The sequence below is a fragment of the Mobula hypostoma genome, chromosome 19 (genome assembly GCF_963921235.1).
Source record: "Mobula hypostoma chromosome 19, sMobHyp1.1, whole genome shotgun sequence".
Classification (NCBI taxonomy): domain Eukaryota; kingdom Metazoa; phylum Chordata; class Chondrichthyes; order Myliobatiformes; family Myliobatidae; genus Mobula; species Mobula hypostoma.
In genome coordinates this window covers 55,771,097-55,794,904 of record NC_086115.1, presented here as the reverse complement: position 1 = coordinate 55,794,904, position 23,808 = coordinate 55,771,097, and the positions used below count along the sequence as shown (strand labels likewise).

At 41.1% G+C, this 23,808-nt stretch overlaps 1 protein-coding gene and 1 long non-coding RNA gene across 2 annotated transcripts in view; one reads left to right on the top strand and one right to left on the bottom strand.

The window, feature by feature from the left end:
* Positions 1 to 965: 965 nt before the first annotated feature.
* Positions 966 to 13,300, top strand: bag3 (BCL2 associated athanogene 3). Its single transcript, XM_063071929.1, has 4 exons — positions 966 to 1,383; positions 8,357 to 8,731; positions 10,606 to 11,142; positions 12,117 to 13,300. The coding sequence occupies exons 1-4, from the start codon at positions 1,204 to 1,206 to the stop codon at positions 12,810 to 12,812; spliced, it is 1,788 nt and encodes a 595-aa protein (XP_062927999.1). The 5' UTR covers positions 966 to 1,203; the 3' UTR covers positions 12,813 to 13,300.
* LOC134359058 (uncharacterized) overlaps positions 2,714 to 23,808 on the bottom strand; it is a 62,224-nt gene continuing 41,129 nt past the window's right edge. Inside the window, exons 2-3 of the long non-coding RNA XR_010021025.1 lie at positions 18,225 to 18,286; positions 2,714 to 6,417 (exon numbers count right to left, since the gene is read on the bottom strand). This is a non-coding gene — a long non-coding RNA (uncharacterized LOC134359058). The remainder of the gene's footprint in view (positions 6,418 to 18,224; positions 18,287 to 23,808) is intronic.

Sequence of the window (23,808 nt, the reverse complement as noted above, 5' to 3'; positions counted from 1 at the left end):
AATGTTGTATATGGTGAGATATATTTAGTTTGAACTTTGATTTGTCATCTTTTGCACATTGATTTGTTTGTCTGTATTTGTGTGTAGTCTTTCATTGATTCTATTGTATTTTTTATATCTACTGTGAATCCCTGCAAAAAAAATGAAGCTTAGGGTAGTTTATAGTGGCATATATGTAGTTTGATAACATATTTACTTTGAACTTCTTTGAACTAACTTACAAATTCATTAAATATTTTAATGAATTTTCTTTATGGATTGGAAATATTGATCAGCACTTATTACACTTCAGATGAAAATTAAAAGCTCAGTTACACAATCTGCAAGGTTTTAATTGTTCTTTTATTTAGGGGAAGAATTGAAGACTACCTTAAATAACTACTTCCATGTTAATTGCCCTGGCAAAGTTTGCTACAGCACTTTCCTGAGAAGAGTAACACTCGAAGTAGCTTTGGATTTCAACAGTTAATTGTGTACTCCAGTTAGATCGCCTCCACTGTACTAGTGAATATTGATTGTTATAAATGACAGTTCTCATTGCAAACTTCAAATCAGCCTTGTATATTTATCTTTAATTGCCCCTCCACAGACATTTTAAACAGAAATCAGTTGAAGTTTGGTTGCACTGTGATTGGTATTTATGAAAATGGGTCCATGACATGTTTTTGGAAATCCACCTTATATGGAATAGTACCATTCAAATAAAATGACATCCCGTCAAGCCCTTTTATCATTGCTTATCGTTAAATCCCTTGGTGAGACTTTTACCATATTTGGCCATATGGCGACATTTACAGATGGCTTCTTCAATATTACAAATAAATATTTACTTCGTAAATTTAAAGGGATGAAGAATAATTACTCGGGTCTGGGTGGGGGGGGGGGCGGAAAGGCTGCTCTCTGTCAATAGATTCTGACGGTATAGCTCCTCCCTATTTGTACCGAAAGCCAGTACAGTAAATACGATCCACTTTCCCAGCACCTATTCCAGGGTTACTGGCGGACGCACTGTAATAGTTTATGTGCGTTGGTTAATCATCTAACCCAGACATTTTCAGAAGAGCGGAGAAACAGCCAGAATATTCCAGCTCTTGGAGACTCTTATTGCTCACTGTTCTCAGATCGTATTCCAGAGCCCTTCCAGCCCAGCCGTAGCCTCCCTCGTCAGTCTATATATTACACAGAGGGAAGCAAGAGCGCAGAATGGCTCAGTTCACCGTCCCAAGCTTTGCGATGAAGGTTTCTCCCAATACGAAGACCGACGCCGACGCTCTTCCACCGGGCTGGGAGGTTAAGATTGACCCCCAGACCGGCTGGCCTTTCTTCGTCGACCACAACACCAGGACGACAACGTGGAGTGACCCGAGACTAGAGTCACAGAAGGTCAGTGCTGCGTCCTGGAGCTTCACAGTCCGCATCTCGTTTCACACAGTCCAAGCGGCAGACAAAAAAAGAGTTTCCACCTTTTAATCTGCCGCAGTTGTGTTTCTAGGTGCATTTTAAGAGTGTTTTTCTCGAGTTTTTATTGGGTGATGTGATGTTCTATTTAAGCGCGTGTTGTGTACTGCGCGGTTGTACACTCGGTGCGCAGATACTGCAGTGACTTGTTATTAACAGTAACCTACCTCTGTGCAGCCTTCGGCACAAGGGAGGGGGTTTGAGGCTGATTGTTTTTGCACATTCTCAATCATTGTACCAATAACCCAGTTTCCATCTGGGAATAACGATGGCCAGGTATAATCTTTCCCGACCCTCCACTGTGCGGGAATGAAAATTAATTAGCATTAACAAGTCTTTTAAAGTTACTCAGAAACAAGATGGCATCGTTATAGTTTCAGAGATTAAGACTGTGCTTCAGATGACGCACTGCAGTCCAATCTGATGAAGCGTCAACTGGTTAACCTTTTACTTTCACCCTTCAGTGAGGGTTATTTAAAGCTATTACTGTTACGTTGCTAAACAGGCAGCATGTGTTATGAGGGAAGTTGACCCCGTTAATATATGTAATCACAAAATAGAATTCCAATGTCAAAATAAAAAAACCCTTAAAATGAGATTAAGCGGAGACATTGGAGATTAGGTCGAATTCGCCAGGAATCCGGTAGACTCTATGGAGTCTGGCAGCTGACACCTTGTTTAACTGACCGAGCCAGTTGTCAGGAGAAAGTTTAGAGACATTGAGGATCTTGTGGAGCTTCACAGCTGTCAGATGTTAAAAGTAGTGCTGTTCTGGTGGTGACATCCAGCACAGCTCAGAGGCATGTAGTGAAGTTTCTACCGTGTGAAGTAAGCGACCAGAAACTGATTGTTTTTTTCCAGAGATGCGCTCATAAATCTCAAGTGTTTCAAACATACGAGGCTGGTGTCCCAGCTTTTAAACCCACGTGCTGAATGAAAGAAACGCGTCCAGAGAGATTCAGTGGGAGATAAAACCAAATTGGGGAAAATAAAGAGTCTGCAGATTATATATAATTTTAGGACGTACTGCTGTAGTGCCTAAACAGCCTGGTGGTAGATATTGTTGCTTGTTACCTAAGAATTTTTTAATGACATTTATGTAAAATTTTCTCAATTTTCATATTACTGTTTAAAATAAAAATACATGGGAAATGACACAAATAGTTTGTAGAAAAATGGTTTCTCATTTTATTCTGCATGAACTTTCATGACATTCTAAAAATAATTAATTCTGAATAATTCTTTGAGAGGCAATTGTACTTTTTTTCCATTTTTTCTCTTGAAGAGTGGTTTACACCCAAACACAAGGCAGATTACAAAATTCTGTTGGGATTTCAGAAAGCAGATTATAGGTTGACTCCTGAAATTTGACAATGTCTGGAAAGAGTAGGGGAAAGGGGATGACTAAATCCTCTCTGGAAATATTCACAGACTTGATATGTCGAATGGACTAATTTTTGCTGTATCACTCAGTGATTCTATACCCTGTGACAACCAGAAGGGTGGGAAACTCTGGGCCCTAAATATTTTATTGAGTTCAGCAGCTGGGAGGCAATATTCAAACACTTAGCAAGCCAACTACTTTCAATGTGGAAGAGATTGTTTTAATGCAATAGACTATTGGCTCTGAGTGAATTGAATACTAGCAAGTTTTAGTGTTGGGTGAAATGTTCCCTCTAATTATTTTTTACAGCTGCATGGACCAACCATTCTTCTGATTAGGAAATTTTTAAATTGCTGGAAAACTGCGCAGTATATTATATAAAAGAAAATATTAGCTGCTAGGCAATGACGGCTATGTGCGTGAGAGCAATTCAGTTACTGTGTGGCCATGCACCTGTGCAGATTCGAAGGAACAACGGTTGTGTGTGCCTGAGATTTCAACTTTGACCTGCATAGGAATCATGCACTAAAACATTTAACTTGGGTTTTTGGAAAATTATGCTTCATGAGAAAACAATTATTAAATATTGATAGACTTTCAGGTATTAAACTTATCTAAAAACCACACTGGAAATTTTATATTGGTTAAATTTCCCTTAACTTCCAAATCCACTGAGTTTGTTATTTTCTACTCAGAAGCAATCTGCTTGAATCATATTTTCTTTAAAACCCCTCCCTTAAATATTTTTGTCCAAATCTAATCACTTTCAAACATTCTAATTGACGGATTCAATTGTGGTAGTGATGGAAGTTCATACTATGACAACTAATTGGGTGAAAACACAACAAATTCTTTTTTGCTTCCAGTAATTTCATGGATTTGGAGATTCAAGTGTATGAAAATCTGTTAGACAACTATGTGAATGCCTGTGCTAGGACAGCAACTTGACTCCTTACAAAATATTGGAGGAGAAAATCTCACCATGTTCCAAAAAGTCTGAGTCACTGCTCTTTAAATTAAAGAGAAACTCAAAAGAAATTTTAATGAACCCATTAAAATGCAAACCTAGTAACTTAATAGAGGCCTCTGAAATTATAATCATCATCGCCATCATTATGTGCCATGACGTATTGACAAGGGCGATGGTCTTATCCATGACCATGAATGTTCTTGACAAATGTTTCTACAGAAGTAGTTTGTCATTGCCTTCTTCTGGACAGTGTCTTTACAAGATGGGTGACCCCAGCCATTATCAATACGCTTCAGGGGTTGCCCGCCTGGCGTCAGGACTGATATGCACCAGTTGCTCATATGACCATCCACCACCTGCTCCCATGGTTTCGCGTGACCCTGATCAGGGATATGGGGCTAAGCAGGTGCTGCACCTTGCCCAAGGGTGACCGGTTGGCTAGCGAAGGGAAGGACTGCCTTACACTTCCTTTGGTAGAGAAGTATCTCTACCCTGTTACCATGAAATTATAATAGCTATGTCATAATCACATCCAGTCTTTGAACCCATAAACACAACCTCACTTTTCCTTTGCAATATGTATTTGTTCTATTTTTATTATAACTTACAGTAATTTTTCATGTCTCACACAATACTGCTGGCAGAAAATAACAAATTTCATTACATATGTCGGGTATGATAAACCTGATTCTGATTCTGAGCCTGAGTCTGCCAATTCTTGATAAGGTCGACCCACATGTACGAGAAACAATAAAACTGGGGGTAACAATACCAAACAAATTCAAAAGGGAACTCGGAAGAAATATATTGACCCAAGAAATGGAGCTTGATATTTGATGCCGCATGGAGAGGTTCAGGTACATGGTATGGGTGCCCTTAAGGATAAATTAGATCAGTATAGAGGGAGGAGGTAATGCAAGACTTTGTTAGTGTAATTGAATGAAGAAAGATGTAGGATTGGGGGTGGGGACTGGGAAAGTTCAAATGGAACATTTATGCCTTCATAGATTGGTTGAGCTTAAGTGACCTGGGTTTGTGCTGTATATTCTAATTAATTCCAGGCAATGCTTCCGAAATTGGACCTCAGTATTTTTGGATGGTGGACAATTGCAGTGAATAGCGGGGTGGGCTAAGAGGAGTGTCCTGCGATCTAATTTGTCTAGAGTTACTGTTCCATTTTTGACTCATATAACGCACAGGAATGTGTGCAATTAAGGTTGTTAACAACAATATGCAATCATATGGCTCCTTTAACATAAAAAAATGTTTTGAGTTTCATCCAGTAGATTGAAGGAGATTGTGAACTATAAATGCAGAAGTTGGAGAGATTGGGCCATAAGTCTTTGGCACTTACTGCTCATTACACCATTGGCATTTAGAGCAGCAATGAAGGTCCTTCATCTCTGGTGGTGTTCAGGGCTTTCTTCATCATGTTAGTAGCTTTCTCTGTTTTCAGTACTCTTAGTCATGCAAGTCCCAAGTGGAGACTCAGTAATACCACCACACTCAGACGTAGGATTCTGCATTGCTGTTTCCATAACAGTTTTGTTTTACCAGTCAGGGTTGTTAGCGCTGAGCTGAACCCCCAAAACCTGGAGGACCGGTGGACCACTCTCAGTCTGGCCTCGGCCCTTTGACCTGTTTGGCATGGGTGACCCTACTGGGAGCCAAAGCATAAAGCCCTGACTCCAGCCAACATCGCTCTCAGGGTCATTGAGGCACACGAGCCTCCAAACCACGACAAAGTTGTGGTCCTCTTGGAGAAAAAAAAACTTTGGTACTGTGTATATTGCAGGTAAAATATATAAATGTTTCAGAAGGAAACTTTATTTTTATATAATTCTTTATTCTTTATAATTGTTGAATGTTGTTTTTTGTTGCATATAGTGCCAATACACCACAGCAATTTCCTAATAAATGTATGTGGCAAATAAATTTGATCCTTGATCATTGAACCTTTAGATCTCCACCACTCTTTGTAATGTAGTGGTGAGACCTGGGAGAGGGGTATCACTAGCTTTTAACTTGAGGACCAGAGAGTGTAGAAGAGATTTTTGAACTTGTAGAGATTGTAACAATGAGATTGGATAAATGCAACAGGAATAAGAGTAGACCACTCCAACACATAGGTAAATTTTTGCCATTTGGTTTTGCCTGAACTGCATATCATGTCTAATTGCATGATTTGTCAATACTGTTTGACTCCCTATCCAAAGCAAATTTCATTTGACATACAGTACTGTGCAAAAGTCTTTGGCACATGTAAAAAAAATCAGTAAAGCGAAGGCACTTTCAAAAATAATGAATTGAAAAGTTTCTAATTATCAAAAAATACTATAAAGAGCAGTAAACATAATAAAACTAAACCAAATTAATATCTGGTGTGACCCGACCACCCTTTGCCTTTGAAACTGAATCAATTCTCTTAGGTACACTGCTGTGCATTCTTAATAAGAAAATCAGCCGGTATGTTATTCCCAGCATCTTGGATAACTTGCCACAGTTCTCCTGCAGACTTTGGCTGTCTCACTTGCTTCTTTCTCTCCAGGTAATCCCAGACAGCCCTGATGATGTTGATATCAGGGCTCTGCGGAGGCCATACCATCTGAAAACATATAAAAAAATCTGTGGGGCCTAAGACATTTGCACAGTAGGAGTGAAGATTTTGTGGATAATAACTGCAGATGTTTCATCCCCTGTGTGTAAATACCCAATACACAACCTGACTCTTTCCTAAATCTCCTATATCTAATTATTAGATTGTCTCTCTCATCATAGATTCTCCCATATGAAGAAATATCATCACCTTCGTTTACTTTTTTGAGTGCATAAATAAGATTCTTCTCCCCCACCCCCCAATCCACTGTTTCATTTGGCTGTATTCATGTATGGTTGAATGATAATTGAACTTGAACTTCATTTGATTTTGATTTTTTGGTATATCTGTAACACATCCAAAACAAGGTGGAGCACTACAGATTGATCTACCCAAGGAGTACTGCAGCTGCACTTCCCACCCATATTAGAACTATTTGTACACTGAGCTGCACTTTGAGATCATTCTTAAAACTGAACTAAACATTGACATCACTTCTGAAGAATGACTGAATCTTAAAGGAAGACTTTCATTTAGGACGTCCGTGTTCTTGTCATTAACACTCAACATCGGAGCAGCAATGAGAATCTTTAGAGGTGCATGATGTGATGCTTCAGAAATGTTGACTTGCTTTGCCAGTTTCCAGTAGCTTGCCTTCATAGCCTAATGCAAAATCTTAGCTGTGGGCTGTCTAACAACACTCATTTTGCTAATTTACAATGAAAGGACAAGTAAACTTCTCAGTGGACATTGTCTAAACAAAGCAGATTAAAATACCAAGAGTTATAACTATTTATCAAGACATATATAAATTTGTTTTAAAGAATAATGGACAGAGGTCATCATCTATCAAGCTTATTAACCTAGACTATACACCTTAAAATACTGTAAGTTTCAGTTCATAGCATGTAATTAACTTTCTCAATAAAAATCATGAAGCAGTAAGTGCTAAGAGAGAGAGCCTGTGGCGTGTTGAATGGTCAGATGTTGAACTGCAGATCACGGTCTCCCTTTGGGGGCTTTGCTGTTTGCTTGAGTGGTGGGAGTTGATACTTTTTGCTGGAATAAGTCAGGGAAGGGGAAGGGTTAATGCTTTTGCTGCTGCTTGTGTGTGGGGGGAGGCTTTGGGGTTCTGACGTTTTTTTCTGTGGATTTATCATCTGTTTCGTGGATGTCTTGGGAGCATAAGAATTTCAGGTTGTATATTGTATACATTCTCTGATATTAAATGACACCAGCGAACTATTGAACCATCTTTTACTTATAAGCTTTGGATGTAGTTCTGTCAACAAGTTATTTCTGATGAAGCTACCACTATTTTAATTTGCAACAGAAAGGGGTAGGAGGATTCAGCAGGTGAAATATCATCTACGGACAGAGAAACACAGCTAACATTTCAGCTCAAACACGAGGAAATCTGCAGATGCTGGAAATTCAAGCAACACCCACAAAAAATGCTGGTGAACGCAGCAGGCCAGGCAGCATCTATAGGAAGAGGTACAGTCGATGTTTCGGGCTGAGACCCTTCGTCAGGACTGTGAACAAAAAATGTTCACCAGCATTTTTTGTGGGTGTGTTGCTAACATTTCAGCTCATTTGCTATTGATAACAGACACAATTTTCTGTTTTCATTTAAGAGTTCCCAACTGCTGCATTTACCTATGCACTTCATAACGGTAAATTGTTTTTAAAATAGGCCAGCAAGCCTGCTGGTAAGGTTTCATCAGTAAAGGAAGCATAATTAATATTAGTAGGTTTTGCGAAGTGATTCTCATATATTTTTGTATAGATGTTATTAGAGTCTCAGTACTTAGGTTATTCGTATTTTTTCATAGTTGGTTGGGCAGTTGCTTACATCCACTTTCAAAATATTATTGCATTTCTGTAAATTCAGTCCAAAGATTAAATATTAATTATTAACCTTGTGTTGTGTACATTCTTCTTCTAGGAAAGACAAGGCGTTCACAATGGCCCTCATCCATCGGGATATCCACAGCCCTCACAAGATCACTCGAAACTGTGGCATGGCAAGGAATCCGGGTCTTCTAGGCCTCAGCTTCGTCCGGGCTACATTCCCATCCCAGTGATCCACGAAGGAGTTCCTGAACATTATTTACAGAAAGTACACTACTCGCCCCAGCAGCCCGACGTGCAGAGACTTAAAAGTGAAGGCAGAGCACCCTCCCTATTACGGGCACAGTCTCCATCCAGGCTCTCTGCAAGAGCTGAGTCACCTGCTGGGTCTCCATTGGAAGCTACACAAGCAGATAAACAGAGTGGACAAACAACAGCAGCTGCCTCTACTCAGCCTCAAGGGTTGGAGGTAATTTGTCTATTTTGTCTCAAGAGTTTATTTATTTAGAGAAATAGCAGAGAACAGGCCCTTCTGGCCCTTCAAGTTGCGCTGCCTAGCAACCCTCGATTTAACTCTGGCCTAATCACAGGACAATTTACAATGACCAATTAACCTACTAACCGGTACATCATTGGTCTGTGAGAGGAAACTGGAGGACCCAGCGAAAACCTGCGCATTTCACAAAGAGGACATACAGGTTACGTCAGAATTGAACTCCGAACTCCGATGCCGTGAGCTGTAATAGTGTCGCGCTAATCGTTAGGCTACTGCGGCACCCATGGGATTTGGTTGTGTCTACATACTAGACAGGGCCAAGTAACGTTCTATAAGAAATTAAAGTTAAATTAAGTTGTCAGTTTCTCAAAACCACTGTTCACAAACTGATACAAATACTTGCTAATAATATTTTACTTTAAACTCCGAACTAAGAGTTCCCTCTGACACCATTACAAGGCAAATTATAAAGACGTCACCTGTTCCTTCCAGAAATCTAATTGTAGATTTATTTTTAGACTATCATGTTTGAGGCTCTAAAAATAACCAACTCATGATGGGATATTCTTGTCTATCTTCTATTTCTCAGCAGCACATCATGTTCCATTAAAAGTTTTACATTTGCCTTTTGAACTTTGGAAATTATATTTTGAATTATAAGCATCAGAAGTCTTTGTAGTGATATTAGTATGATTTTGACAATTTCTCTTATCAGTTCCATTCACATTATGACTGTAGTACTTAATGAACTAAAAACCCTTGGAGCAAAGCACAAAAATCCTGAAAGATCTCAGCAGCTCAAGCGGCATTGTGGAGGGAGATAGATAGTAGATGTTTTGGGCTGGCATGCTTCATCTGGACTGAAAGAGAGAGGGATGTAGTCAGTATGAAAAGGTAAAGGGAAGGTGTTAGGTGGATTAGATGGAGAGGGGATTGGCAGATACGGGGGAGTGGCAATGACATCAGTAGCTGGGCATTGATAGGTGGAGCTGACAAAGGGATTGAAGATGGTCTTCAGCCTTTTGTCCTCTCCACCTATCAACTCCCCCCTCCCCTATCCACATCAACCTGTTCACCTGAATCCCCTATCAGATACCAGTTTTTAAGACCATAAGACAATGGAGTAGAATTAGGACATTTGGCCCATCGAGTCTGCTCCACCATTTCATCATGGCTGATCCATTTCCCTCTCAGCGCCAATCTCCTGCTTTCTCCCTGTAACCTTTCACGCCCTGACTTACAAGAATCTATCAACCTCCACCGTAACTACACTCATTGACCTGGCCTCTACCACCGCCTGTGGCGATGAATTTCACAGATTCACCACCCTTCAGCTGAAGAAATTCCTCCTCATCTCCGTTCTAAATGGTCATCCTTCTATTCTGAGACTCCCCCACCATAGGAAACGTCTTCTCCACATCCACTCTATCAAAGGCTTTCAACAATCGATAGATTTCAATGAGATTTCCCCTCCCCCCCCCATTCTTCAAAGATCCTGTGAGTACAGGCCCAGAGCCATCAAACACTCCTCATATGATAAGCCTTTATTTCCCAGAATCATTTTTTGTTGTTTTGCTCCTGCCCTCCCCTTTTATACACGTTACCCCCTCCCGACCTTTCAGTCAGGTGTTTCCAACCTTTTTCATGCCATGGACCTATATCATTAAGCAAGTTACCCATGGACTCCAGGTTGGGAACCCTTGGAAGTTCTTGACCCGAAACACCAACTTCCCATTTCCCTCCACAGATTTGGATCTAGTGTTTTGTATGTTGCTCCACATTCCTGCATCTGTAATCTCTTATACTCTGGTACCTTTAATAATATTGTCTACTTTCATTTATTTCAGAGTTCACTGTTCCAAACTAGCCCCCAGACATTTTCATCACCACAGCAAAATCGATCAAAATTAGGAAATTCCCCGCGGTCTTCAGGTTATATTTCTATACCAGTGATCCACGAAGGCGTTGGAGCCAAGCCAACTCAGCAAGTGTATCCCCCTTCTCATCAGGCGCAGTACTCAGGCCAACATAGCCAGCTCCCAGTGCAACAGGCTCAGTACCCTGCGCAACAGGCACCCCACCCTCCGCACCAGGCAGAGCACCCAACCCAACAAGTACCTCACCCCGTGCAGCAGGCCCAATACCCCGCCCAGCACGTGTACCATCCTGGCCAAGCTGTACAGTACCCTTCCCAGCCAGCACAGTTCACAGTCCAGCAGCCACACCCAGCTGCCTACAAGATTTCCCCCGATGACTGGGGGACAACCAGAGCTGGGGCACAGTCACCGTTAAGAATGACTCGAAAGGAACCATCAAGTCGTGAGAGTTCTCCAGCCCGGATGTCAACACAGGGTCGATCACAATCACCTATGGAGAGACCACAGGTACATCAGCATGTTTCAGACGAATATCAAAGTGTTTAAGAGCATAATTTACCTTTTAAATGGGAGATAATCCAATCGGAAAATGATGAACATGCTACTTATAAGCATAGTCTCCAGAGTAAACTGGAAAGCATTTCTGAATCAATTTGATTAGGGAAGTGTAACTACAGACTCACTAGAACATTCCATGAAGCCATTTTGGAATGAACACTTTGAGCACGGATACACGGTACTGGCTGCACCTTGTTCTGTTGTGATATATAGAGAGGCAGGTAAAACCGCACGTTAACGCCATTAAGAGGACAATAGTAAAGTACAAATATAAATTTGTGTCACATCAAGGCGAACCTTGTACAGTTTCTTAAAGTGGAAGGGCTCCAAGAGTGAGTCTTGCCATTCTTGAGATTGCCTGCACTGCTTGTGCCAGCGATGGTATTCGGTTCTAAATTAGAAACGAGACAGACAATCAAAAGAGTTTTGGGTAGGATGTAATGGATTTGTAAAATTTAGCAGGCTAGTTAACCGAAGCAAATTTAAATGACTCCAGAGATGGTCAGAGTATGCATAATCAACAGCCACTTCTTGCCTGGATGATAATTTGGAGATACTCCAAAAAAAGCATTAAGAATCACTGAGATATTTTACCCAATGCTCTTAAACAGAGTGCATTCTTATAAATAGCAAGTATAGAAATTCAAAACTTAAGGCACACAAGACAGTAATAATGTATAGCAGGGGACCCAACCTCTTTTATGCCATGTACCTCTAGGATTAACTGAGGGGTCTATGGATCCCAGGTTGGGAACCCCTGATATATACATTCATTTAATCAGTGCCCCAAAAAGAGAGTCCAGCCCTATTTGAAGTAAAAACAATTGAATGAAGAATAAGTATGTAAAATAGTTTACATTGTTGAGCTAATTACTTGTACATATTACATTGCCCTCCTCTCCTTCCCATTTCCCCCATCACAGGTTGCCCAGCAACGGGTACAGCATCAAGAGCCACCCAGAATGCAACAAGAGAGCAAGGCAGGTTCCTCTGGATCAGAGCATCCTCCAGCGTATATCCCAATTCAAGTCATCAGGCAGCAACCACATAAACCTCAGCCTAAACCGGAGAAAGCTGAGAGGAGTACTCCATCCCCTGCACCAGGCAGCACCCAGCTTGCAGACAGTGTGCCTGATAAACAGTCCATTGCCACTGAAGCAACTCAGAAGCACCCAGGCCTAATGAAGGTAGAGAAAATCCTTCAGAAAGTTCAGAGGCTTGAGGAAGACGTGTGTTTATTTGAAGGAACAGGAACAGATAAACACTATTTGTTGATTGAAGAACTGCTGACCAAAGAGCTGCTGGCCCTTGATTCCGTAGACCCTGAGGGTCGGGATGATGTACGACAGGCCAGAAGGGATGGCGTGAAAAAGGTTCAAAACCTTCTAGAAAGGCTGGAAGAGAAAGCCAGTATGGGCCCAGAAAACAAAAGCTTTCCTGAGCCTCAGCCAGGGAATACGGAAGGATCAACTCAGATGTATTCTGCAGAACAAGACAAGAGCCACACAACAACTCCTGCCAAAGAATCAGAAATGGAAACTGATCCAAGCAAAATCAGCCCAATGAAACCTAGTGATGCCTGCAACTTTAAAGATATTTCGGATAAAAATGAACATTAGTCCTTCAAGATCAAAAGTGTTGTGATGTTTTAACAATGCATGCCACCAGGAAACCTTTCCATAATATTCTGCCCCAGTATTATTTCTCTGTCATCAATATGGGGAGAGAAAATTACGAAAATGGAACTTTATCAGTTAATCCTTGCAAGGCATCAGTTACTTGCAATCAAAATAAAATATCATCGGTGGGTTGTTAATCACATGTTAAGCACGCATCGGATTTGCAATGTTTCCTGTGTACTCTCTCCTTTAAGATTAACCTAGCCAAAGTTACATAAGTATGCCACATGATGTTGACTTAGAAATCCTTATGAATTGCCAGAAAACAACCTGAGTTATACACGTTACATTTTGCCTGTGTCAGTTTAGTCACTGTTGGGCACTTTATGAAAGATTATTTAAGAGATTGAAGAGAGTTTGAATAGAGCCATATAGATTGAAGTTTCTATATTGTATAAAGGAAGCAATAAATATAGATTGCATTTGCATTGTGCCATATTTCTGTTTTATAAACAACCAAAAATCAATAACAGCTTATATATTTTTGCTTGCAGAGAATAATTTGCTTTCCAAATATTGTGGATTTTAATGTGCAAAAAATATAGTACTAGATTTTTACCTTACTTACTTACAGCCTATTACGTTGCTGGCGTTTAGGGCAGCAATGAAGGTCCATCTCTAATGGTGTTCGGGGCTTCCCTCATCATGTCAGTAGCTTCCTCTCGGTTTTCACTACTGTCAGTCATGGAGACTCAGTAATACCGTCGCACTCAGATGTAGAAGGATTCTTCATTGCTGTTTCTGGAACAATTTTGTTTTACCAGTCAGGATTGTTAGCCCTGAGCTGAACCCCCTAACCTGCAGGACCAGTGGACCACTCTTAGACTGGCCTCTACCCTCTAACCTGTTTGGCATAGGCGATCCTACCAAGAGCCAAAGCATAAATCCCTGATTCCAGCCAACATAGCTCGAGTATCCAATCTAGCCAACTGTAATTTCAAATTGGAATCACAAAGACACCCACATAAAAAGCATGGGGGCCCTTTTCAAATATACATAAGAGGCACTGATTATGTATTTGGAATCGGATCTGCAATTTAATTTGGGCATGGCCAAGCTAGCTGTTTGCTGGAGTGGAAGCCAAAGCCATTTTCTTGTGAGCCAAACCCGATCAACAAAGTGAAAATGTTTCAAGAAAATTCAGAAGTGCAAAGGAGATGAAAATCTGAAGGAAGGGATGGCTTCAAAAGAAAAGTTTGGATCTTTTCTGCTGCCCACCAAACCTTCCCTCCCCCACCCATGCTCTTGGACTTTGGGTGGCTGCCTCCGACTAGCATGATCTTAACAGTTGGGAGGGTCCTTCCCGCCAAATTCCAGGTCGCTTTGGTCATACTGTTGGCAAGTAGCATGAGTTCCAGCCATTAAAATCAGCCAACGAAGCAGCCAGCGAGAAGCTTTGCTGCATTCTCGCTCAGAATGAGAGCTCTCGCTAGTCGTAAGAACCATTTCAATCTGGCCGCACTTAGTAAAATGCAGCTCTTTTTCACATACTTTGGAGGTGTACAATCATGTAAAGTTTAATGTGTTTTATGATGAATTTAAACATTTTGGCAAAAGCTGCTTATATATATATACATTTTCAAACACATGATACAATTTTTAAAAGTCGTATCAGAATGCGCGATCATGCTGTTAGCAGGTGACACAACTTTAATGCGTTTGACACATGGCTCCTCTCCCACTGCAGACAGAAAGGTCTTGCCAAAAAGCTCAAAACGGAGACAAGAACTATTTTTTTTCTTAAAGAAAGCAGCCCTTTTGGAAAACATAGCACTCTAATCTTCCTGCTCACTCTTCATACCCAAAGGCTGGACCTGTGCCAAGCACTTGACCATTTGTACCACACTCCAATCTTCCATATCTACAAGAGTGAAAATACCACATTGGGAAAGAAAATCTACTTCGGGTGACAATTGACTCTTTTCAGTCTGGTTTGATGCAACAGGTACTGGTTTTCTTGCTGCACCAGCAAAAGCTGTACCTCAAGCCAAATAGACTTACAGACAATTCCATTTAAACGTACTTGTGTTTACATGAAATGAGTCATTTAACTTTGGAATAATATATTACAATCTGAAGTGCTTTGAGATATTTGGAAGATGTGTTAATGAATGGCATGAACGCATGTTTGTCTTGGATAAGTGCCACGAGGAAAGAGAGCACAAGACACTTTCACCTCATTCATTATGCTGCTTCATCTAACTTCGGATTGGTTTCTTTTGATCATGATAAACAGTAAGCAATCTCTAACAAATTGAAGAATAGGAAGATTGACCTTCCTCAGAACAAACAATAAAGACAACATCAAATAACGATTGCAGGTATTTGAAATCCTGAAAGAACGCAGAACTAACATCAAAGCAGGGGTTCCCAGCCTGGGGTCTACAGACTCCTCGGTTAAAGCTAGGGGTCCATGGCATCAAAAAGGTTGTGAACCCCTGATCTAAAGCAACGATGGGTAAAAACCTCAGATATTCTCACTCGATGAACATGATCTGCCTTTAAGAAAAATAAAGGTGGTGCTTAATGTATGACAAAAATATTGCTACCTGCAAGCTAAGTCGTGGATGGTACCTTGATAATTCATTGGATGTAATCCTTGCATATGAGCACTACATTTCACGTTATGAGTGTGTGCCAAAACATTTCTCATTCAAACTTAAATACTGTTGAAGAGCAATTCTGATTATAATTTAAGTGAGAAAGACAGAGAATATTTCCACAAACAACTAGTGGACAAATGGGTATATTCTATTGCGTTGGCAAGGACACTGGAAGAATTTCCCTGATAGGATCAGGAAAATAGCACATCATGTCCACTTGAATTGCTGGAGATAAGACTGTGGTTTGTACAATGACAATTCCAAGCACTTGCCACGGTGATTTTTACGATTTGTCAGTTGATTTAACATTCTGGTGTTTGTCTGAATTTCCAGCGTCTTTGATGCTATTTTAAAAAAAATTACATATTGCTACATCCAGGCCAATTTCTTTTATCAATATCTAAATAATTAAATCGTTGCAGCATTATCTGTCTGTAGATCGCACAGCTCCTCCTGCCATAATGTTAAAAATAACCTTGCACTAGAAAATCTTATTTATACTCTGCTTGTCAATTAGTTTTATTCGCACATGACTATGCACTTTGCTGACTGAACGCAGAGATCAGCAAGTATTTTCATTTCTGTGCAGAAGCTGTCTCTTTCAAAAATAAAGAATAATTCATACCACATTTATAAACGAGTGACCTGTTCCTTTGGAATGAGTTTCAAGTTACCCAAGCATCAGTCCAGCTGATTTCAGTTTTCTATGCATAGACAAAATACAAAAATATCACCATTGTCACAGAAGTCTCATGCAGTGAAGACCTGTTCATTTGGTTATTTTCATTAAGTTATGAAATAAACGGAGAATGGGCCTGTCTGAGAAGATGATCAGTGCCATGACAACAGAAATCGTGAGTACAGTTGTACCCTGTTTGGAATGAAGTGAATAGGCTTACCTGAGGGATTCACCTCACTATTTCCCACTAACAATGTTTACAGCAACTATACATTAGGTGTGAAATAAGTGCTATGTTATTTGGAACAGTGAAGTAACCTTGTTCTCTAGTATAAAGGAATAAGTTTCTTTGAGAGATGTATGGGTGTGTACCATGTTTATCCAGGTTGATAGAAATGCACTTTCTCTGTACTAAAATAACACCAAAGAATAGTATAGCCTCCTGTTGTGGATTCTGTATGTAATTCTGCTCTCTTACATAAAGTAACTGGTATGATGTACAAATGTAATAAAGCCATGGTGAGTGGAATGCGTGGTGTGAGTTATTTTTGGACACACAGGTCTAATGGAAAGTACTGGAACATTCATGGACTCTCTGTAGCAAACGTCTCTCCTCCTCCAAATCAGGCTCACACAAACTGGAAATAGTTGTTTAATTGCTATGTAAATTAATGTAATTAATGATAAAATTAAATTTGATACAGTATATTTTAAATTTGAAACATTTACATGGCTTGTGTTTTTGCAGTGTAAGTAGACTAACTAGCAAAAATCAAAGTTCAAAGAAAATTTATTACCAAAGTATATATATGTCACCATATAGAACCCTGAGATTTATTTGTGGGCACACCCAGTAAGTGCTTAATAGAATAATAACTACAATAGAATTAATGAAAGGCCACGCTGACTGAGTGTTCAACCAGTGCGCAAAAGACAACAAATTGTGCAAATTCAAAAAGAAAGAAATATTAATAATAAATAAATAAGCAATAAATATAAAGAAATTGAGATAAAGAGTCCTTGAAAATGAGTCCATTGGTTGTGGGAACATTTCAGTGCTTGGGTGAGTGAATTTGAGTAAAGTTATCCCCTTTGGTTCAAGAGCCAAATGGTTGAGGGGTAATAACGGTTCCTGAACCTGGTGGTGCGAGTCCTGAGGCTCCTGTACCTTCTTCCTGGTGGCAGCAGTGAGAAAAGAGCATGACCTGGGTGGTGGGGGTCCCTGATGCCTTATGCCTTAAATACATAAAAAGTAATGACATAAAATGCAAGAGATTATAATAAACGTTTCTTGGCTTTTAGGACAAAGAGAAATTTTTCTGATTTTCAATAAATAAAATGAGATATAGAAAATAAAATAACTGAGAAAGCTTTAGTTCATAAAATTATCACTGTCCCATAATTAATCTGGGGATTCCAATCCTTTTTGAATATAATCATTTTAAGTGGATCTTGCATACTGCTAGCTAGAAATTAGTCAGTGACCGGAAAAATGCTTCTCTGTCTGAAGGGATTGACTCAGTGTCTCCTTTCATCCTTGGCAAAGAGCAGCAATGATAAAGGGCAGTTAGCATGTCATGAACAGCTCTTCGACTGTTGAAAGGCCTAGACAGCGTGGATGTGGGGAGGATGTTTCCTTTGGTGGCAGAGTCTAAGACTAGAGGGGACAGCCTCGAAATAGAGCGACGTCCATTTTGAACAGAGATGAGGAGGAATTTCTTTACCCAGAGGGTGGGGAATCTGTGGAATTTGTTGCTATAGGCGGCTGTGGAGGCCCAGGTCATTGGGTGCATTTAAGGTGGAGGTTCTTGATTAGTCAGGGCATGAAAGGTTACAAGGAGAAGGCAGGAGAATGAGGTTAAAAAGGAAATGGATCAGCAATGATGAAATGGGCTGAATAGCCTAATTCTGCTCCTGTGTCTTATGGTCTTATAGAGCTGGGGAATGAAACAAGCTCAAAGAAAGTATGAGGGTCTCATTCACCTTAAGCAGGGAGTCTTAATAACTTGTTGTTCATTTTTAATATCAACCAGTTATGCAACTGAGTGGCTGCACTGTGGGTATTCTTACCTCAGTAACAGTGTCAGGCGCAACACACAGAATGCCGGGAGAACTCAGCAGTCGGGCAGCTTCTATGGAGGGAAATGACAGTTTAATTTTCTGGTTAAGACCCTTAATCTGACTGTAAGAAAGAGGAGAGTTAGCCAGTTTAGGGAGGTGGAGGGGAGGATTTGAGCAATATTGGGTGGCACAGGAGCTTAGTGGTCAGCATAATGCTTTACTATTCCACCGCCCAGGGTTCAATTCCCGCTGCTGCCTGTAAGGAGTTTGTACATTCTCCCTGTGACCACGTGGGTTTCCTCCGGGTGCTCCAGTTTCCTCCCACAGTCCAAAGGCGTACTGGTTGGTAGGTTAAATGGTCACTGTAAATTGTCCCGTGATGAGGCTGGGATTAAATAGGGGGTTACTGGGCGGCGTGATTCAAAGGACTGGAAGGGCCTGTTCCAATCTGTATTTCAACAAATAAAATAAAACATTTGGCAGATGAGGTGGATCCAGGTGAGGAGGGTGGTAGGCAGATGATGGAGGGGAGAGTGGGAATGATATCAGAAGTTGGGAAGTGAGAGGTGGAAGTGCCAAAGGGCTGGAGATGATGGAGACTGATAGAAGAAGAAGGAGCATCAACAAGGAGAGGGAGAACCATTGGGACAAGTGTGTGAGTGATGGGCAGATGGAGATAGTGGGAGGGGTGGAAAGAGATAGGGTGATGGGACCGGTGGATCAGGTGGAGAGAGAGAAAAAAGGGGCAGAGCAGAAATGATTGCCAGAAGTTTGAGAATTCACTGTTTCTGCCAACAAGTTGGAGACTGCCCAGCCAAAATATGAGGTGATGTTTCTCAGACAAGTGGCTGTCAGAGGTTACAACTGGGCTGAGAAGTGGCAGATGCAGTCCAACCCAGATAAGTGTGAGGTGGTTCATTTTGGTAGGTCAAATATGATGGCAGAATATAGTATTAACGGTAAGACTCTTGGCAGCATGGAGGATCAGAGGGATCTTGGGGTCCGAGTCCATAGGGCACTCAAAGCTGCTACACAGGTTGACCCTGTGGTTAACAAGGCAAACAGTGCATTGGCCTTCATCAACCATGGGATCCAGTTTAAGAGACAAGAGGTAATGTTGCAGCAAAGTAGGACTCTGGTCACACCCCACTTGGAGTACTGTGCTCAATTCTGGTCGTCTCACTACTGGAAGGACGTGGAAACCATAAAAAGGGTGCAGAGGAGATTTACAAGGATGTTGCCTGGATTGGGGGGCATGTCTTATGAGAATAGGTTGAATGAACTTGGCCTTTTCTCCTTGGAGCAAGGGAGGATGAGAGGTGACCTGATAGAGGTGTATAAGATAATGAGAGGCATTGATCGTGTGGATAGTGAGGGCTTTTTTCCCAGGGCTGAAATGACTAGCACGAGAGGGCACAGTTTTAAGGTGCTTGGAAGAAGGTACAGAGGAGATGTCAGGGGTAAAGTTTTTATGCAGAGAGTGGTGAGTGTGTGGAATGGGATGCTGGCAATTGTGGTGGAGGTGGAAACAATAGGGTCTTTTAAAAGACTCCTGGATAGGTGCATGGAGCTTAGAAAAATAGAGGGCTATGGATAACCCTATGTAGTTCCAAGGTAAGGACATGTTTTCGACACAGCTTTGTGGGCTGAAGGGCCTGTATTGTGCTGTAGGTTTTCTATGTTCCACTTATTTCTGGATTGAGTGAGAAATTGAGGTGAGGACAGGCTGCTCCAATCTGAAATAATGAATGAGGAGGACTTGAGTCAAAGCCATCAAAACAGTGTCTGCAGAATTGGTTAATAACAATTGTGTCAGTCTCCCTAAGGATAGAAAATCAACAAAAAAAGGCTGTAGGTACTGGAAATCTGAAATAAAAACAGGAGATGCTAGGAACTCTTAGCAGGCCAGGCAGCATCTATGAGAATGGAAACAGATAATGCTTTTGGTTCAGGACCCCTCATCACTACTGGAAAAGAGAGAATAAAGCAAGTTGGTTTATGGCATCAGGGAAGTTAGGGAAGAGGGATAGGTGACACCCAGGCAACATTATTGATGGAGTAAAACTATCATTTAGGAATTCAGGAGCAGTTACAGTCAGATTAAGTTCCTTTGTCCATGTAAATGTTGGTAACGGTAAAGCTCGGCAGGCTAGACTAAACAAAATGAAAGAAGAGAAAGGAAAAATTTCACTGACATTCAAATGAGCCAAAATGATGACGATGGACTGGAGTGACCAGTTCTGATGCAAAGAGAAAGAATGAATGTTTTATCTGAGGTCGGAGATTCCCGCTGCTTGCAACATACCCAGATAGAAAATGAGGAGGTTTTCCTTAAGCTTGCTTTGGGTCTTCTTGAGACCACGTAAGAGACAAAGAAAGGTCAGAGTGGGAGTGGAATGAGGAATTAAAGTGACAGCTAACAGAAGCTAAGGGTCGCTCTTTAGGACTGAGTGCAGGCCATAGAGTCACAGAGATATGCAGTATAGAAACAATGCCTTTGTCAGCTCATCCTTACCAAGCAAGTTGCTTAACTAACCTAGTTTTATTTCCCGTGTTTGGCCCATATCTTTATTAATCTTTCCTATCCATATACTTACCCAAATTACGTTTAAAATTTGAACCTAAAATTTGAAACAGTACAGCATTCTACAGGCTCGTCAGCCCACAATGTTGTACCAACCTTTTAACCTGCGCTAAGATCAATCTATTCCTTCCCTCCTAAAAGGCTATCAACCATGTGCCTCTCTAAGAGTTTTTTAAATGTCCCTAATGCAGGGGTTCCCAACATTTTTTATGCCATGGAGCCTTACCATTAACTGTGGGGTCCATGGATCCCAAGTTGGAACCTTGCCCAGTATACTGTACTAATTCTACCACCACATCTGGCAGCTTGTTTCACGCACCCTCCACTCTCTGTGTAAAAAGCTTACCAGTGACATCCCTACTTTACTTCCCTCCAATTACCTTAAATAATGCCCCCTCATATTAGTCATTTCCACCCTGGAAAAAAGTCTCTGGCTATCAAGTCAATCTAAACCTCTTACCGTCTATTGCCATTATACCCACCTCTACTATCTCCTCTGGCAGCTCATACCATCTACTCTCCACTCTTGACATGAAAAAGATTATGAGGTTGTGGGTCTTCCACAAAGTGATCACCCAGTGAACTTCTGAGTGCTTCCAATGTTTCCTTCGGAGAATTCCAGCTCCACAGTCTGTCCACAGAGAGGGAGTAGAGAGGTGAAAGTCAGAGGTGAAGGAGGTGCAAGATGGGCAGGGGATCCAACTCTATTTGTTTCTTATGAGATTGGTAATATTACAAGTGATCCTGGACCATCCCTTGAACTTTTACCCAAAATAATCTTGGCTCAGTGGTGGCTCCCTTGCCTCTGATTTATAAGGTTGTGGATTCAAATTCCACTTCAGAGTCTCATGCACAAAATTAGAGAAACACATCAGCGCAGCACTGAGGGAGTGGCTTTGACATTCAGATGAGACAAAGCAATAAACGGACGTCCCTTCTGTTCACTGGGGAAGACACAAAGGATCCCATGGAATTACTTCAGAGCAGGGTTCTCCCTGATGTCTTCATCAGTATGAACACAATACTGAGGAGGAACTCAGCGTGTCCAAACAGCATCATCAAAGCTCAAAGTTCAACGTATGTATGTACTACCCTGAGTTTCATTTTCTTGCAGGATTTACAGGAAAATAAAGAAATAGAATAGAATCAATGAAAAACACGACATAGCAAAGACTGATAATCATCCAATGTTGAAAAGACGACAAATTGTGCAACTAATAAATTTTTTAAAGTAAATAAATAATACTGAGAGCATGAGTTGTACAGTCCATGAAAGCGAGTTAATCATAGACGTTGCCTGCCTTACTGAGTTCCTCCAGTGTTTTGTGTGTCGTTTAACATTGCTAGCATCTGCAAAATTTCTTGTGTTTAATATCTGATCATCAACAGATTGTTACTAATGAACCTTGCTGAGTGACACTTGCCTGCTGTTCTCCAACTTTACAACAACTAGAATTCAAATGACTCATTCACTGTAAAAAGCTTTGAGATGCCATTTGCCTGTGAAGAGTGCTATATAATTGCAGAACAATGCTCATTGACACTGGCCTGTGGTACAATTATTTTTTTCAGCCTCTTTATTTCAAGAACAATGCAAAGTCTTAGGCACATCTATATAGCTAGGATGTCTAACACTTTTCAAAGATTCAAAGGTTCATTTATATCAAAGTATGTATGCAGTATACAACTCTGAGATTCGGCTTCTCCAGATAGTCATGAAATAAAGAAAACCATGGAAGTTCAAAGAAAATGTCAAACTCTCCCACACAAAAAAGCACTTACAAATCACCCCAAATTGTGTGCAATAAGAGCATCAAACCTCACCCCCATGCACAAAAAAAAAACAAATTGGGAGAACTGCAAGAACATCAAATCCCAAATTCTCCCTGAAGAAAAAAAATTTATAGATTGCTCCACAGTTTATATATTTTTTATAGGTATCCGTTAGTCTCGTGAGACCATGGATTTGTGCCTTGGAAGGTTTCCACGGCGCAGGCCTGGGTAAGGTTGTATGGAAGACCAGCAGTTGCCCATGCTGCAAGTCTCCCCTCTCCACGCCACCGATGTTGTCCGAGGGAAGGGCATTAGGACCCATACAGTTTGGCACCAGTGTCGTCGCAGAGCAATATGTGATTAAGTGCCTTGCTCAAGGACACAACACGCTGCCTCAGCCAAGGCTCGAACTAGCGAGCTTCAAATCACCAGACGAACGCCTTAACCACTTGGCCACGTGCCAACACACTCCACAGTACTGTAGTAATTTTATGTATTGAACTGTACTGCTGCCACCAAAATAATCAAATTTCTTGACATATGTGAGAGATATGTGTTGGCGCATGCCCTTCCCTTGGACAACATCGGTGGCGTGGAGAGGGGAGACTTGCAGCATAGGCAACTGCCGGTCTTCCATACAACCTTGCCCAGGCCTGCGCCCTGGAAACCTTCCAAGGCGCAAATCCATGGTCTCATGAGACTAATGGATGCCTATAAATATGTGAGCGATGACAAACCTGATTCTGATCTGGGTCTCTATTGTGGACTGAGAGTGGGAAGGGGGCAAGGAGAGGGGAATCATGGTTGGGAAAAGGGGAAGGGAGAGGGGAGGGAGTGAGAAGCACCAGAGAGACATTCTGTAATGATCAATAAACCAATTGTTTGGTGTCTCAGGGCTGGGTGTGTCTGCATCCATGGCACCCCACCCCTGGCACTTTATCTATGCCACCCATCCCACACCCCTCCCGCAGCACTCTGCCCTCACCATTCCCAACATCCTTTGCTCCTGCCGGATTTACAAACTCGCTCTCCGCTTCACATTGACAAATAAAACACTGTGAAAAGGTCTTAGGCACCTTAGTGTATGTGTGTGTGTGTGTCTAAGTACTGTAGGTAGCCATACAAATATGAAATATACAATTCCAATATTTGTGGCCTAAGCAGCATGTTTTAGAAACATATCACAAAAAGCAGCAGCTAATTGCTGGCACTCTTTGAGAATAGGTCTATTCATTA